At 44.7% G+C, this 14,057-nt stretch overlaps 1 protein-coding gene across 1 annotated transcript in view; it reads right to left on the bottom strand.

The window, feature by feature from the left end:
* HGFAC (HGF activator) overlaps positions 1–14,057 on the bottom strand; it is a 120,752-nt gene that overhangs the window by 35,821 nt on the left and 70,874 nt on the right. The window contains exons 9-10 of the mRNA XM_019526605.1: positions 12,773–12,858; positions 11,286–11,523 (exon numbers count right to left, since the gene is read on the bottom strand). Of these exons, the coding sequence (XP_019382150.1) occupies positions 11,286–11,523; positions 12,773–12,858 (324 nt within the window). The remainder of the gene's footprint in view (positions 1–11,285; positions 11,524–12,772; positions 12,859–14,057) is intronic.

The raw sequence follows: 14,057 nt of genomic DNA, 5'->3' as shown, positions 1-14,057 counted from the left end.
TTGGCATCAATGATGACTCCAAAAGCCTTTTCTGCCTCTGCACTGACAAGAAGGGAGTTCCCCAGCCTTTAGGTATGGTGCTGGTTCTTCCTCCCCAGGTGCATCACCTGCTCTTGTCAGTGTTGAATCCCATCCTATTCTCATCCGCCCACCCCTGCAACCTGTCTAGGTCCAATTGTAGCCTATTCCTTCCTTCTAACGTGCCCACATCCTCCCACATCTTAGTGTCATCAGCAAATTTGAACAGGGTGTTTTTACCCCCTCGTCCAAGTCACTGATGAAGATATTGAACAGTGCTGGCCCGAGGACTGAGCCCTGGGGGACCCCACTTCCCACATCCCTCCAGGTCAAAAATGACCCATCCACTGCTACTCTCTGGGTGCGGCCCTCCAGCCAGTTGGCGGCCCATTTGACTGTGTAGGTGTCGACACCAAAGTCCCCCAGTTTTTTAATGGGAACGGGGTGAGAGACGGTGTTAAAGGCCTTCCGAAAATCCAGAAAAACTATGTCCAGTGCTACCCCTGCATCTAAGGATTTTGTGACCTGGTCATAGAAGGCCACCAGGTTGGTCTGACAGGACCTGCCCCTTATGAACCTGTGTTGGTTGCCCCTAAGCATAATCTCCCCTGCTGGCTCCTCATGGACATGTGCTAGAATAATTGCAGGCTGGCTTACCAAATAAGGTTCATGAGTTAAGTCCACTTACTCAAGCTCCCTGAGACCAGCCTTCAATTAATTCCTTATAGACCCCAGGGTCCCTCACTGAAGATAAGTTCATTCTAAATTTAATAAGGCAAACCTCTTATCAGCTCACACCCCAGGTTCTGGGGTCCATCAAAATGAAATCAGTACATCTAGGGTCCATCAGACACTCAAGAAAGAGAGGGCAATTATGAAATCAATTAATTCCCAGTTCCTGGGTCATTTAAATTAAATCACACCTCCATGGATGCTTCAAACAATCAATTAGAGTTACATCCTCCCTCCAGTTCTCAGGTTAATCTACTCAACAATCAATTTCACCAGAGTAGTTACCCTGTCTCATTTTGTAAGGCTCTGGGTCAATGAACATTTGCAGGGAGTAGATCTTGGCTTTCTGCTGCTGTCCAAGCCCAAGGAAAGAAAGAAACACTATCAAAAAAAACAAACAAACAAAGAATCATAGAAATTTAGGGTTGGAAGGGACCTCAGGAGGTAATCTAGTTCAACCCCCTGCTCAAAGCAGGGCCATCGCCAACTAAATCATCCCAGCCAAAGCTTCTAGCTGGGTCTGGAAAACTTCAAAGGATAGAGATTCTATCACCTCTCTGGGTAACCTGTTCCAGTATTTTACTACCCACCTAGTGAGACAGCTCTTCCTAATATCTAACCTAAACTTAACTTGCTTCAACTTGAGACCATTGTTCCTTGTTCTGTCATCTGCCACTACTGAAAACAGTCTAGCTCCATCCTCTTTTGAACCCCCCTTCAGGTACTTGAAGGCTGCTATTAAGTCCCCCCTAAGTCTCTTCTTCTGTAGACTAAATAAGCCCAGTTCCCTCTGTCTTCCCTCAAAAGTCATGTTCCCCAGGCCCCACACCATTTTTGTTGCCTGCCACTGAACTCTCTCCAATTTGTCCAAATCCTCCCTGTAGTGGGGGCCCCAAAACTGGACACAATACTGCAGATGTGGCCTAACCAGTACTGAATAGAGGGGAATAATCACTTCCCTTGACCAACTGGCAACACACTTACCAATGTAGCCCAGTATGCTGTTAGCCTTCTTAGCAACAATGGTGCACTGCAGGCTCATATTCAGCTTATTGTCCACTGTAACCCACAGGTCCTTTTCTGCAGGGCTGCTGCCCAGCCAGTCAGCCTCCACCCTGCTCTGATGCATGGAATTCTTCTGTCCTAAATGCACGAATTTACACTTGTCTTTGTTGAACCATATGAGATTCACTTGGGCCCAATCCTCCAAATTGTGTAGGTCCCTATGAATCCTAGCCCTACCCTCCAGCATATCTACCACTCCCCAGAGCTTGGTGTCATCTGCAAACTTGCTGAGGGGGGACTCTACACCATCTTCCAGGTCACTGATGAAGACATTGAACAAAACCAGCCCCAGGACCGACCCCTGGGGCACTCCACTTGATACGGGCTGCCAACTAGACATCAAGCTATTAATTACACTCTCTGAGCCCAATGCTCCAGCCAGTTTTCTATCCACCTTACAGTGCATTCATCCAGCCCACACTTCCTTAGCTTGCCTGCAAGAATGCTGTGGGAGACCATATCAAAAGCCTTGCTGAGGTCAAGGTAACCTTCGTCCATCCATCACCCCACATCCACAGAGCCAGTTTGCCCTTTTCCAGTTACCCAGTACCTCTCCTGATTGCCATGAGTTTTCAAAGATGATGGCCAATGGCTCTGCAATCACATCAGCCAATTCCCTCAGCACTCTTGGGTGTATTCCATCCACCCCATGGACTCGCATATGTCCATTTTTTCTAAGTAGTCTTAATCTGTTCTTTCACCACTGAAGGCTGCTCACCTCCTTCCCAAACTGTGCTACCCAGTGCAGTAGTCTTGGAGCTGACCTTGCCTTTGAAGACTGAGGCAAAAAGGGTACTGAACACGTCAGCCTTTTCTGCATCCTCTGTCACAAGGGTGCCTCCCCCATTCAGTAAGGCACCCACACTTTTCCTGGTCCTTATCTTGCTATGGACATACTTATAGAAACCCTTCTTGCTCCCCTTCACATACCTTGGTAGCTGCAACCCCAGTTGTGCTTTGATCTTCCTAACTTCATCCCTGCATGCCTGAGCAATGCTCTTAAACCCCTCCCTAGTTGTTTGTCCAAATTTCCACTTCTTAAAAGCTTCTTTTTTGTGATTTGGTTTACTGAAGTGTTCCCTGCTATCCAAGCTGGTCTTCTGCCATACTTGCTAGTCTTCCTGCACTCTCAATAAGGCTTCTTTAAAGTACAGCCTCAAGTACAGCTCTCCTGGACTCCTCTCCCCCTCAAACTGGCTTCCATGTGGATCCTGCCCATGAGTTCCCTGAGTGAGTCAAAGTCTGCTTTTCTGAAGTCCAAGGTCTTTACTCTGCTGCTCTCCATCCTTCTCTTCCTCAGGTTCCTAAACTCAATCATCTCATGGTCACTGCTGCCCAAGTTGCCATCCACTACTACATACGCCATCAATTCTTCCCTATTTGTGAGCAGCACATCAAGAAGAGCAGAGCCCCTAGAAGTCTGGTCCAGCATTGGTACCATGAAGTTGTCCCCAACACTCTCTAAAAACATCCTAGATTGCCTGTGCACTGTTGTATTGCCCTCCCAGCAGATGTCAGGGTAACTGAAGTCTCCAATGGGAACCAGGGCCTGTGACTGGGAAACTTCCACTAGCTGTTTGATGAAAGAAGAGGAGCAAGGATTTTTAAAAAGGGGCTGTGCTCCTGAAAATTCATGTACCCACTTGTGGTGGCTGCACCCTCACTTGCCTTTTCTGTGCCATCTACTGGTCTTTGTCTCTGCCACTTCCATTCTTGCCTGGCTGTTCTTGGGCAGTCCTCCTATGCAGCCCATCCAAGGCTCTGTTGGTGGTCCTCCAACCACTGTTGCCAGTAGGCTCACCCACTTCCTCCACAGTTGGCAACTTGCTGCTGTCAGCTGAAAAGGCCTCCAAGATCTCCCCTCTCTGCCAGCTGCAGCCCTCTCCAGGGTCAGAAATACTCCTCATCATGCTCCATCCACTATTCTGGAGGGAGCAAGCACTGCAGAAGTGCATTGGCCCGCTCATGGCTCTAGCTGGGTTTTTCTCAGCACCTGCAGTAAGTATTTCCCACACAAATTCCTCAGGGCTTACCCCCTGCTCTGGGCTCTTCCCCTCACACTATCCACAGATGTAAATTCTTGGGTGAGGATCAGGCTAACAGAAGTATTGGTAAATTTGTACTTCAGAAACTCCTGGACAGGCCTCAAGCAGTATCTAGCACTACATCAAGGTATCCCATCTATATTGTAGACACATACAGGAATCTATCAGGATAAATCCATCAGGGCACTGAACTAACTGGAAATGCTATATTCCAACAGATTTTGCTGCTATTTATTGTGACTCCTACCTTCCTTTTCAACTATCAACCTCTTTAATCACAAAAAACCATAATTCTCATGTTCACATATATGCAAGTAAGGACAATAAGCAGGAACTACCCGGGGAACTGAAAGGATAGAACTGCCTTTTTGAAGTTGCTGGGAAATGTCCATATGCTAACTAAAGTCTCTGAGGTTAAAAATAATGAGTTTTAAACTCACTGTTGCTGAAAGGCCCATTGGAGTTCCATGCAGGTAAGTCAGCAGTGAATTTAACTAGTAGTGGTTTCAACATCAAAGAATCTGCGTGCTTCAAAACATTCTATTATACAAGAAATGCCCACTGCCAGGCACTGTGCAAAAATAGACAGTAGCCCCTCATAGCAAGTTTTCCTTATCATCTTCGTATTAATAACCAGTTCTTTCCAGCATAGATGCATAATGCCTTCTCCTCTGGTACAGAAGAACAAGAACTAATGTATTAAGTGGAAAGAGGTGTAATTATCTGGTTGGTGCCCTAGAGATACAGTTTTCATAAAGCAAGTATTATACTTCAAGGATGAAGATTAGAGATGTCATTTTAAGAAGAAGGAAGAGAAAACAAGATATCAAAGGACTCTTCAAGGAACAGGCAAGGCAGGGGATTTTTTGTTGTTCTTTCCTATTCAATATGCCCCCTTTCATAGAATTTTGTGGCATACAAAGCAAACCGGAAGCTTTCCACATCCAAGACACACATCTTAAAACATCTTATATATGTTAAACTAAAATATTGCAACTTGCACATGTGCTGGTATTTTATTCATTAAGGGTCAGGGAAAAAAGGAGGATTATGCAAAAAATGAGCTACACAGGTATCTATTGTCGCCTAGCGGTGAACTGCTGAAACTGTAGTAAGCTTGTATGCACTAACCATACAGAAGAGTATAGAATAGGACAAAGTTATTGAAAATTTCTATGCAACAAGCCACCAGCTGGAAGTGGGTGGAAATGTCCTGAATAGCTGCCAAAGTTAATAGCTATTTCACAACATTTGGAAAACAAAGGCATTGTGGCTAGAGCTCCACATACTTAACCACAACATTCATGATAATATTATTACCTCTTCAAACCCTTGGCATATGTATTCTGGTGTAAGGTTTTCTGACACTCTTGGCTTCCTCACTATGCAAGGAACAAGGGGTACAAAATGATGTCATACTTTTCCTAGTCTGATCAACTTGATATTAAGAGAAAAAGTATCTAGGTTTTATAGAAAATGAAATATTTAAAATGAAATATATGCATCTAATATACAACATTTCCCCAATCTATTTAATATGGAAGTAAATACTATCAAGTCCTTCTTACAGACAAGAGCAGTGAAGTACAGAAATGAATGAAAGGCAACATACAAATCCTGTGACAGCCTTCTGACTCCCAATTTTGAGTTCTATCCAACAGACAGTGCTGCCTCCCCTCAAAAGCTCCAGAAAATGCATTCCTAACATCTAATATTGCCCACGTAAATACTAAGGGGCCTGATGGGCATCAGGACAGGGGGGCACCAAGGGCACCAATTGGGGGGCTCAAGTGTCTCTATACTAATGCTAGGAGCATGGGGAACAAGCAGGAGGAACTTGCATTCCTGCTTGCAAACAAGAACATCAACTTAGGCTAACTGAAACTTGGTGAGACCCTACCCATGACTGGGCAGTAAGCATTGAGGGCTATAGGCTGTACAGAAGTGACAGAGTAGGAAGAAAATGGGGCAGGGGTGTGGGTTGTTGCTCTCCATGTTAAGGAGCAATATACATCTTCCATAATGAAGATGGGACCAGAGGAGGGGCAAATTGAGGTATTGCGGGTCAGAATGCAAGGGGGTCGGGGGGAAAGGAATTTGGTAGTGGGAGTCTACCACAAACCGCCACAGCAGGAGGATGAATTGGACCTGGAATTCTCTAGACAGCTCTCAGAGGCCATATGGTCAAGGGACGTGGTTGTCATGGGTGACCTAAACTACCCTGACATCTGCTGGGAGGAGCAGTCAGCTAGATCCAACTGTTCACACAGGTTCTTAACCTGCATACAGGACCTTCCCCTAACACAGGAGGTATATGGTCCTACTAGGCAAAATGCCCTACTGGACTTGGTCCTGGCTATAGGGGATGACTTGGTGGGGGATCTACTGATACAAGGTAACCTAGAGGACAGTGACCATCACTTAATTGAATTCACCATCCAGCGTAGAATGGGAAAGATAACCAGTAGGGCAGAAATGCTAGATTTCAGAAAGGCTAACTTCAGTGTGCTCAGGAGATCACTTAGTGAGTCACTGAAGAACAGGAGCACTGGTGAAATGGGAGTCCAGGAAAGGTGGTCGTTTCTAAAGGAAGCAATCCTACAGGCACAGAAGAAGATAATCCCATTGCACAGGAAAGGGGGGAAAGGTGCCAAGAAACACTTTTGGCTGAATAGGGAAATCCAGGAAACTCTAGGGGCAAAAAAAGAGGCATATAGGCTGTAGAAGCAGAGAGTAGCTACCAAGGTGGAGTATACCTACTTGGCCCACACTTGCAGGGAGGCAGTCAGGAACACCAAAGCAGAAATGGAACTTAGGCTGGCAATAAAAATTAAAGACAACAAAAAGTCGTTCTTCAGGTATATAGGGAGTAAAAAGAAGGTGCAGGACCCCTACAGGACAAACTAGGGCAAATAGTGGTAGACAGCAGAGACAAGGCTGAGTCCTTCAATGAGTTTTTTGCCTCTGTATTCCTGAACACAGATCAGGACAAATCTCCCAGTTGGATCATAGGCACAAAAAGGAAACTAGCCCACTAACCGTTAGCACCAACTTAGTGAAGGGACACTTTGAGGGTCTGGATGTGTTTAAGTCAGCAGGCCCAGATGATCTTCATCCAAGGGTGCTGAAGGAATTGGCCAGTGTCATAGTAAAGCCATTATCATGACTGTTTTAGCACTCTTGGTGCTCAGAGGAATGGAAAAGGGCCAATGTGGTCCCTATTTTCAAAAAGGGGAGGAAGGAGGATCTGGGTAACTACAGACCAGTTAGTCTCCCCTCTATCCTCAGGAAAAACTTTGAAAAAATTATTAAGGATCATACTTGTGGGAGTCCAGTTGGAAAAACAATGCTGAAGAGCAACCAGCACAGATTCATAGCAGGTTGATCCTGCCTGACTAACCTTGTTTCTTTTTATGACCAGGTCACAAAATGTTTAGATGCAGGAATTGAGGTAGATGTCACCTACTTGGATTTTAAGAAAGCCTTCGATACGATATCTCATCCTATTCTCACAGATAAACTGAGTGGCTGTGATGTAGATGATTACACGGTCAGATGGGTGACAAATTGACTTAGGGGTTGCACCCAGAGAGTGGTGGTGGATGGGTCGGTATCAACCTGGAACTATGTGGGCAGTGGAGTTCCATCGGGCTTGGTCCTTGGACCTGTGCAGTTCAATGTCTTCATCAGTGACTTGGATGAGGGCGTGGAAAGTGCTCTGTCTAGATTTGCAGATGATACCAAATTATGAGGTAAAGTTAACACACTAGAGGGTAGGGAATGAATCCAAGTGGATCTGGACAGGTTGGAAAAGTGGGCGGAACAGAATAGGATGCAGTTCAACAAGGACAACTGCAAGGTGCTGCACCTATGGAGAAGGAATCACTAGCATGCTTACAGGCTGGGGGAGGACCTTCTCAGCAGCACAGCAGTGGAAAGGGATCTTGGAGTCATTGCTGACACCAAGATAAACATGAGTTGTCAATGTGAGAAAGCAATCTGTAAATCTAACTGCTCTCTATCACGCATTGACAGATTCATGTCAAACAGGTCCAGAGATGTAATACTTCCCCTCTATGCGGCATTGGTCAGGCCACAGCTGGAGTACTGTGTCCAGTTTTGGGCACCACACTTTAAGAGGAATGTGGGCAATCTCGACAGGGTTCAGAGGAGAGCCACTCGTATGGTTAGGGGCCTTCAGGCAAAGCCCTACGAGGAGAGATTGAGGGCCCTGGATCTCTTCAGCCTCCACAAAGCTGCCAACAAATTCATCGGGGGCAGGGGGGGGAAGATGCAGCAAAGAATAAGAGAAGCTCTGTTTACCAGTAACTAGGACCAAAAGCCACAAACTGACAGACAGCAGATTTAGGTTAGACATCAGAAAGAACTTGTTTACCATGAGGGTGACCAGAATCTGGAATGAGCTTCCAACGGAGGTGGTGCTCTCCCCTATTTTGGGGGTCTTTAAGAGGAGGCTAGACATGCACCTGGCTGTAACCAGGGCACAGTGTCAGACTTGATGATCTGCTAAGGTGCATTCCAACCCAAACATCTATGAATCTATGAATATTGTGATTGTGAGCATCCAGTTACCTTACACCATTTAGCTATATATTGGAATTTTGGAATTCTAAAATAAAATACATTAATAAGCATTCCAATTTTACATGGATTATTATCAAGGGATATATTTAAAAACTATTCCTCTATATAATATTTTCTTCTAAAGATCAGGACTTGTACATGTACATGTTCATTCATCAGCTGATTCATTCACTGAAAATCTTTTATTTGAGACACCCTTCACAGATTTTTTTTGTCACTTCCTTTGCTTTCTGCCTTGTTTACTGTTCTCCCTTTACCCGGATTGTCAATATTATCATTTTACTAATGTGAAAGAATACCTAGTTATCTACCTAAATATAGTTATATAATCATGTGTGGCAGGGCACCTTTGGTGCCCACCACTTTAGGGGGCTGGAGCAGGCTGTAGAGCAGCCAGCAGTTGCAGCCTGGCCCAATTGGCAGTCACATGACTGCAAGAGGGCCCCTGGATTGGAGAAGGGCTGGGCAGCCTCAGCATAAACCCAGGGCTTAGGAGATGAGCCAGCAGTTATATCTAGGGAGCCAGAGGAACAACATCATTCAGCCTGCAGACTGCAGCTCCCAGAACATCTGGAGGTCAGAGTAGGAACTATGGGGATAGAGGAGGTTCCTGGTCCTGGGACATGACCTGAAACTAAAGTGCTCCATTTGGGGAAAAATAATCCACAACACACCTATAGGCTCAGCAGTGCTATGCTTGCTAGCACCACATCTGAACAAGACCTGGGTGTCGTGACAGACAACAAAATGAACGTGAGCCATCAATACGATGCTGTAGCTGGCAAAGCTAATCAAACACTGGCATGCATCTACTGAGGTATCTCAAGCAAGGCTAAAAATGTCATCCTCCCTCTCTACTCAGCCTTCGTGAGCCCACAGTTAGGGTTCTGCATCCAGTTCTTACCACCGCACTTCAGGAAGGATATGGAGAAGCTCAAAAGAGTCCAAAGGAGAGCCACACACATGATTAGAGACCAAGTCATATGAGGAGAGGCTGAAGGACTTGGGACTGTTCAGCCTGGAGAAGAGAAAACTCAGAGGGAACTTGGTGGCAGCCTATAAGTATATCAAAGGTATACATCAGGGCCTGGGGAGCATCTGTTCACCAAGACCCCCCAGGGGAAGACAAGAAATAGTGGGCACAAGCTGATTGAGGATCACTTCAGGATAGACATAAAAAAAAAAACTTTACAAGTTGAATGCCAAGGGTTTGGAACAGGCTCCCCCTCAGACATGGTATAGTCATCCACCCTGGCACTCTTCAAAAATCATCTTGACGCCCATCTTGCTGGGGTCATCTGATCCCAGCAGTCTTTCCTGCCCAAGTGCAGAGGGGCTGGACCTAATGATCTGTAAGGTTCCTTCCAGACCCTAACAACTATGAAACTATGAAAGTACACCCTGCTGGGGTTAGATGGTGTGGTGGGGCTGACTGTGGTAGAGCAGTTTCCAGGAAATGTCATACCTGTGCCTCCCCAGTGAAAGGCAAGGATGGGGTGCCAGAAAGCCTCAGTCCCTACTGCCTTGGATAATCCATGGAGCAGAAAGTCTAGGGGAGCACACCCCGACAGAAAAGCACAGGGCCCAGGTCCATTGACTGGGGTCTGAGGCAAGGTCCAGACATGTTGACAAACATCTGAGGACCAAGGGGCATAAGGGCCAGGAGCCTAGTGAGGGACAGAGCAGTGGCCCCAGTGAGGCGTGGAGTAGTGCCCCAAAGAGGGTCCAGAGACCAAGTTCAGCCCAGCGTGAAACAGAGAGCCAGAGGCCGCATTGACTTGGGTCTGTGGGGGCCTGAAGGACTGTGCATAGGCTGACCAGAGAAGAGGTAGCCAGAGGCTGCATACAGTAGGGTCCATGGGGGCCTGAAGAACTGAGTGTAGGCTGGCCAGAGTAGAGGCTCTAGTGGGGAGGCATGAGGCCCAGGTATGTCTGAGGATGCCTGAAGCCAAGTTTAGGCCGGAGGCTGAGTGCAGGCCACCTAAGGGGCAAGGGGAGTGATAGTGGATCTGGATGCTATCTGCAAGGCATGGGACACGGTGTAAGGGGAGGTTCAAAGTCATGTATTTGGCCCTTGGCATTGGGGAAATAAAATGGGAAGCCTCACACATTTTCTATCTGTTTGATACATCAAGGCATGGCAGACAAGACAGGGCAGATTACCCTAGACAGGTGGGTGGACCAATGTCATTATTGGCCTTGAGTCAGCCCCCTGTCACATAATGTCAGACCAAAAACATGCCCTTGAGACTTTTGCATCTGGAGCTCTTTGGCAGGACTTCTACCATCTTCTCATGCTATAATACCAAGTTAATTCCTTGAGATCCATACACTGTAACTATTTAATATAGAAAAATCTAATAGAGCAAAAACAGTTGCTTCATTAAAACAAAGAGAAAATTAGATCTCACTCTCACAGACAAAGGACTTCAAACATTTCTTTGACTCAGTCTAATTCCCAGGTTACTTCGCTTTTTGTGTTCATAAGAGTAGTGAGATATGTAATCAGATAAAGATAATCAATCTCTTGAACAAACGACAGTTTTACTCGTATTCTTTGCTGTACCTTAAGGATTATTCCCTCAGTCCATCAGCATAACCTAACTGGATGAAGCTTTCCTTTTCACTTCCTCTCTGAAGCTGATGTGTATTATTGTTGTCTTAACTTTAAGAACTACTCCATTTATCCCTTGAGCAGGATATTTCAAGGCTATACTATCTGTTTAGTGGTAATTTTTTATGAAGGTGTCTTTTAGCAAAAAGTAGCTCTGACATACAAGGCATTCTAGAAATAAGACATTATTAATGTACTAAACTTACCTGTTATAAAAGCAATGAGCAGCTGACACTACCCAACAAGGATGAATTAGGCTCCCAGAACAGAAGCTATTTCCTATATATAAGGCTGCTAGCCATGGGTGAGACCCTGGCAAAGAGGAAGATCCCCCAATAATCCTAGGTCTTACAAAACTTCGCTTTTTGTGTCTTCTCCCACAAGCTCTTCTGACAACTACAAAAGTCTCCACATCTGGGGGTGCTGGCATCCTTCTCCTGCTTTCTGAAATATAAAATGATATGGTAAGTATCACACTGCATATATTTAGGATGTCTAAAACTGGCGTTTTCATAGAAGCCTAAAGGAATTTATGACCTATTCTACCTATTAGGCAACTAATGAACAGATAGATATCATATTTGTCCCAGGAGAAATATGTCGTCTCAGGACAAATAGAGTGGAATGAGGATCACACTTGTTCTAAGTTCAACAGCCTTTAGTGTCCTCTTCCTTTTCACTTCCTGTCTGAATTTCATGCAGAGAAACTGCATGATTGAGGACTCCATTCCAATTCCAGACCCTTCATTGCTGGGAAAGACTGGTGATGATTCATAAGACAGAAATAATGTATCATAAAATCACAGAAAATTAGGGTTGGAAGGGACCTCAGGAGGTCATCTAGTCCAACCCCCTCCTCAAAGCTGGACCACCCCAAATACATCACTCCAGCCAGGGCTTTGTCAAGCCAGGTCTTAAAAACCTCCAAGGATGGAGATTTCACTACCTCTCTAGGTAACCTGGTTCCACAGCTTCACTACCCCCCTAGCGAGAGAGTTCTTACCTAACCAACCTAAACATCCCGTGTTGCAATTTGAGACCATTGTTTCTTGTTCTGTTATTTGCCACCACTGAGAACAGTCTAGGCTTCATCCTCTTCTAACCACCCTTCAGGGAGTTAAAGTTTGCTATCAGATTCCACCTCAGTCTTCTCTTCTACAGACTAAATGAATCCAGGTCCCTCATCCTCTCATAAATCATGTGCCCCAGCCCCCTAACCATTTAACCATTTTCATTGCCCTTAATTTTCAGATATCAAGCAGAGTATGTAGCTCTGACAGAATGAAAAAAAAACCTGCTTCAATTTTTAGTCAGAGGAAACTATTTAAATAACTGAAAGGTCATTTTACTTCTTGTCTTTCCAGATTACCCACTATTTTAATGCACCTTCATACCAATTAATAATCATGGCAATTAAATAAGAATTTATAGAAAGAACAGACTCTTGATTTTTAAAATTCATTTACTATAGAGAAATGTTTAGTTTAAACAACTGGAAGAAGAGTCAATGAGTGCAAGAACATACTAATTTAGGGTCTGATCCTGCTACCTTTGCTTTTACACACAGTCCCATTGACTTTTAAGGACCTGCTTGGTTAAGGATTATTTGTGTAAATACTTAGAAAAATGCGTATCAAGGATGATATGCATTAGAAAGCAATTTAGAAGAAATTACAAGATTGCATTTACCTACCACAAGATGGAATGTTACAATATTCCCAAGACAAAGTATTGTCCTTCAGGATGTAACACCAGGGCTTCTCATCATTATCTGGATTCCTGATAAGAGAATACACCAAAATCATCATCCAGAACTTTACTTAGTGCTGCGCTAACATTAACTATTTCACTTTTGCTTCATCCATAGGATTGATTCTGCAAGGATCTGAGCAACTTGAACGTGATCCACCAAAGTGTGCAAGCATGTGTTTTCCCAATGATTTCAATATGGCTACTCCTGTGCTTGAAGTTAAGCCTATGCTGAAGGCAGATTTTTAACATTATCTAGAGGTCTAAACAATTTTCAATCTGACCTCAAGTACTTTGCTGGATAAGAACACTCAGGTAGTTTAATTTGGTTGGACAAGGTTCTTTGGGTAAATCCGATATCTTTTATTAGACCAGCTCAAATAGTTGAAAAATTCTTCTTTGCAATCTTTCAGGTACAAATACCCTGCGTCAACTTTAGTTGTAATTTGCCATATTTGGGCCAAAGGGCTTAGCTCTTTGCTTTAGCAAGCCCTCAAGTAAGCCCATTAAGTTCATTATGTAAATGGAAAAACTCAGACTTGCATGTTGCTTCAGTCCAAGAGTTGGACACCAAGGGCCAGTAGACTTAGGCAACCAGGTGTGATCTCTTCTTATCCACTCAAGACCCTGAAATACAGCGAGTGTATGGATCCTCCTGCTCACAACTTTTTGTGACTTAGTCTTAAGCCGCAAAGCTGTGGTTCAACGACCTGATTAAGGGCACATAGAAGTTAGTAACAAAACAACCAGCAACTAAGAATTAGATGGGCCAGCTCTTATTGAGACCATTGGACCACCCTGTCAGCAAGAAAAGGATGGAACTATGCAGATGAATTCAGGCCTCAGTTACACCACTGTTAATCTGGAGTCTAAAGAACTATAGAATTAATCTCTTGTCCATCCTGCACAAGTAACTAGAAATATGCCTGATTTACCCATTCTATAATAGAAATTCTGTTTGCGTTTTAAGTTGTTTAAAGATTCTCCATATAAATCATATCAATAAATGAAAGATCAACTTTCAAAGCTACAAAAAGGTCTTCATGATAACTGGCAACAAAGATGTGTGATTCAGGTAAACAAGGACCATAGGCAGTGGAAGGTTGGGGCTAACAGGGCTTAGCCCCCCCAAACAAAGGCAGCCCGGGTGCAGGCACAGGCTCTGGGCAGCTGCAGTGGGGTGGGGAGGTGCACACAGACAGAGATGAGCAGCCAGAGCCTGCAGGCAG

This window comes from Gavialis gangeticus, unplaced genomic scaffold, assembly GCF_001723915.1.
Source record: "Gavialis gangeticus isolate Ggan-Ray unplaced genomic scaffold, GavGan_comp1, whole genome shotgun sequence".
In the NCBI taxonomy this organism is placed as follows: domain Eukaryota; kingdom Metazoa; phylum Chordata; order Crocodylia; family Gavialidae; genus Gavialis; species Gavialis gangeticus.
The sequence above is the reverse complement of the archived record's forward strand: the minus strand, read 5'-3'. Positions and strand labels throughout refer to the sequence as shown.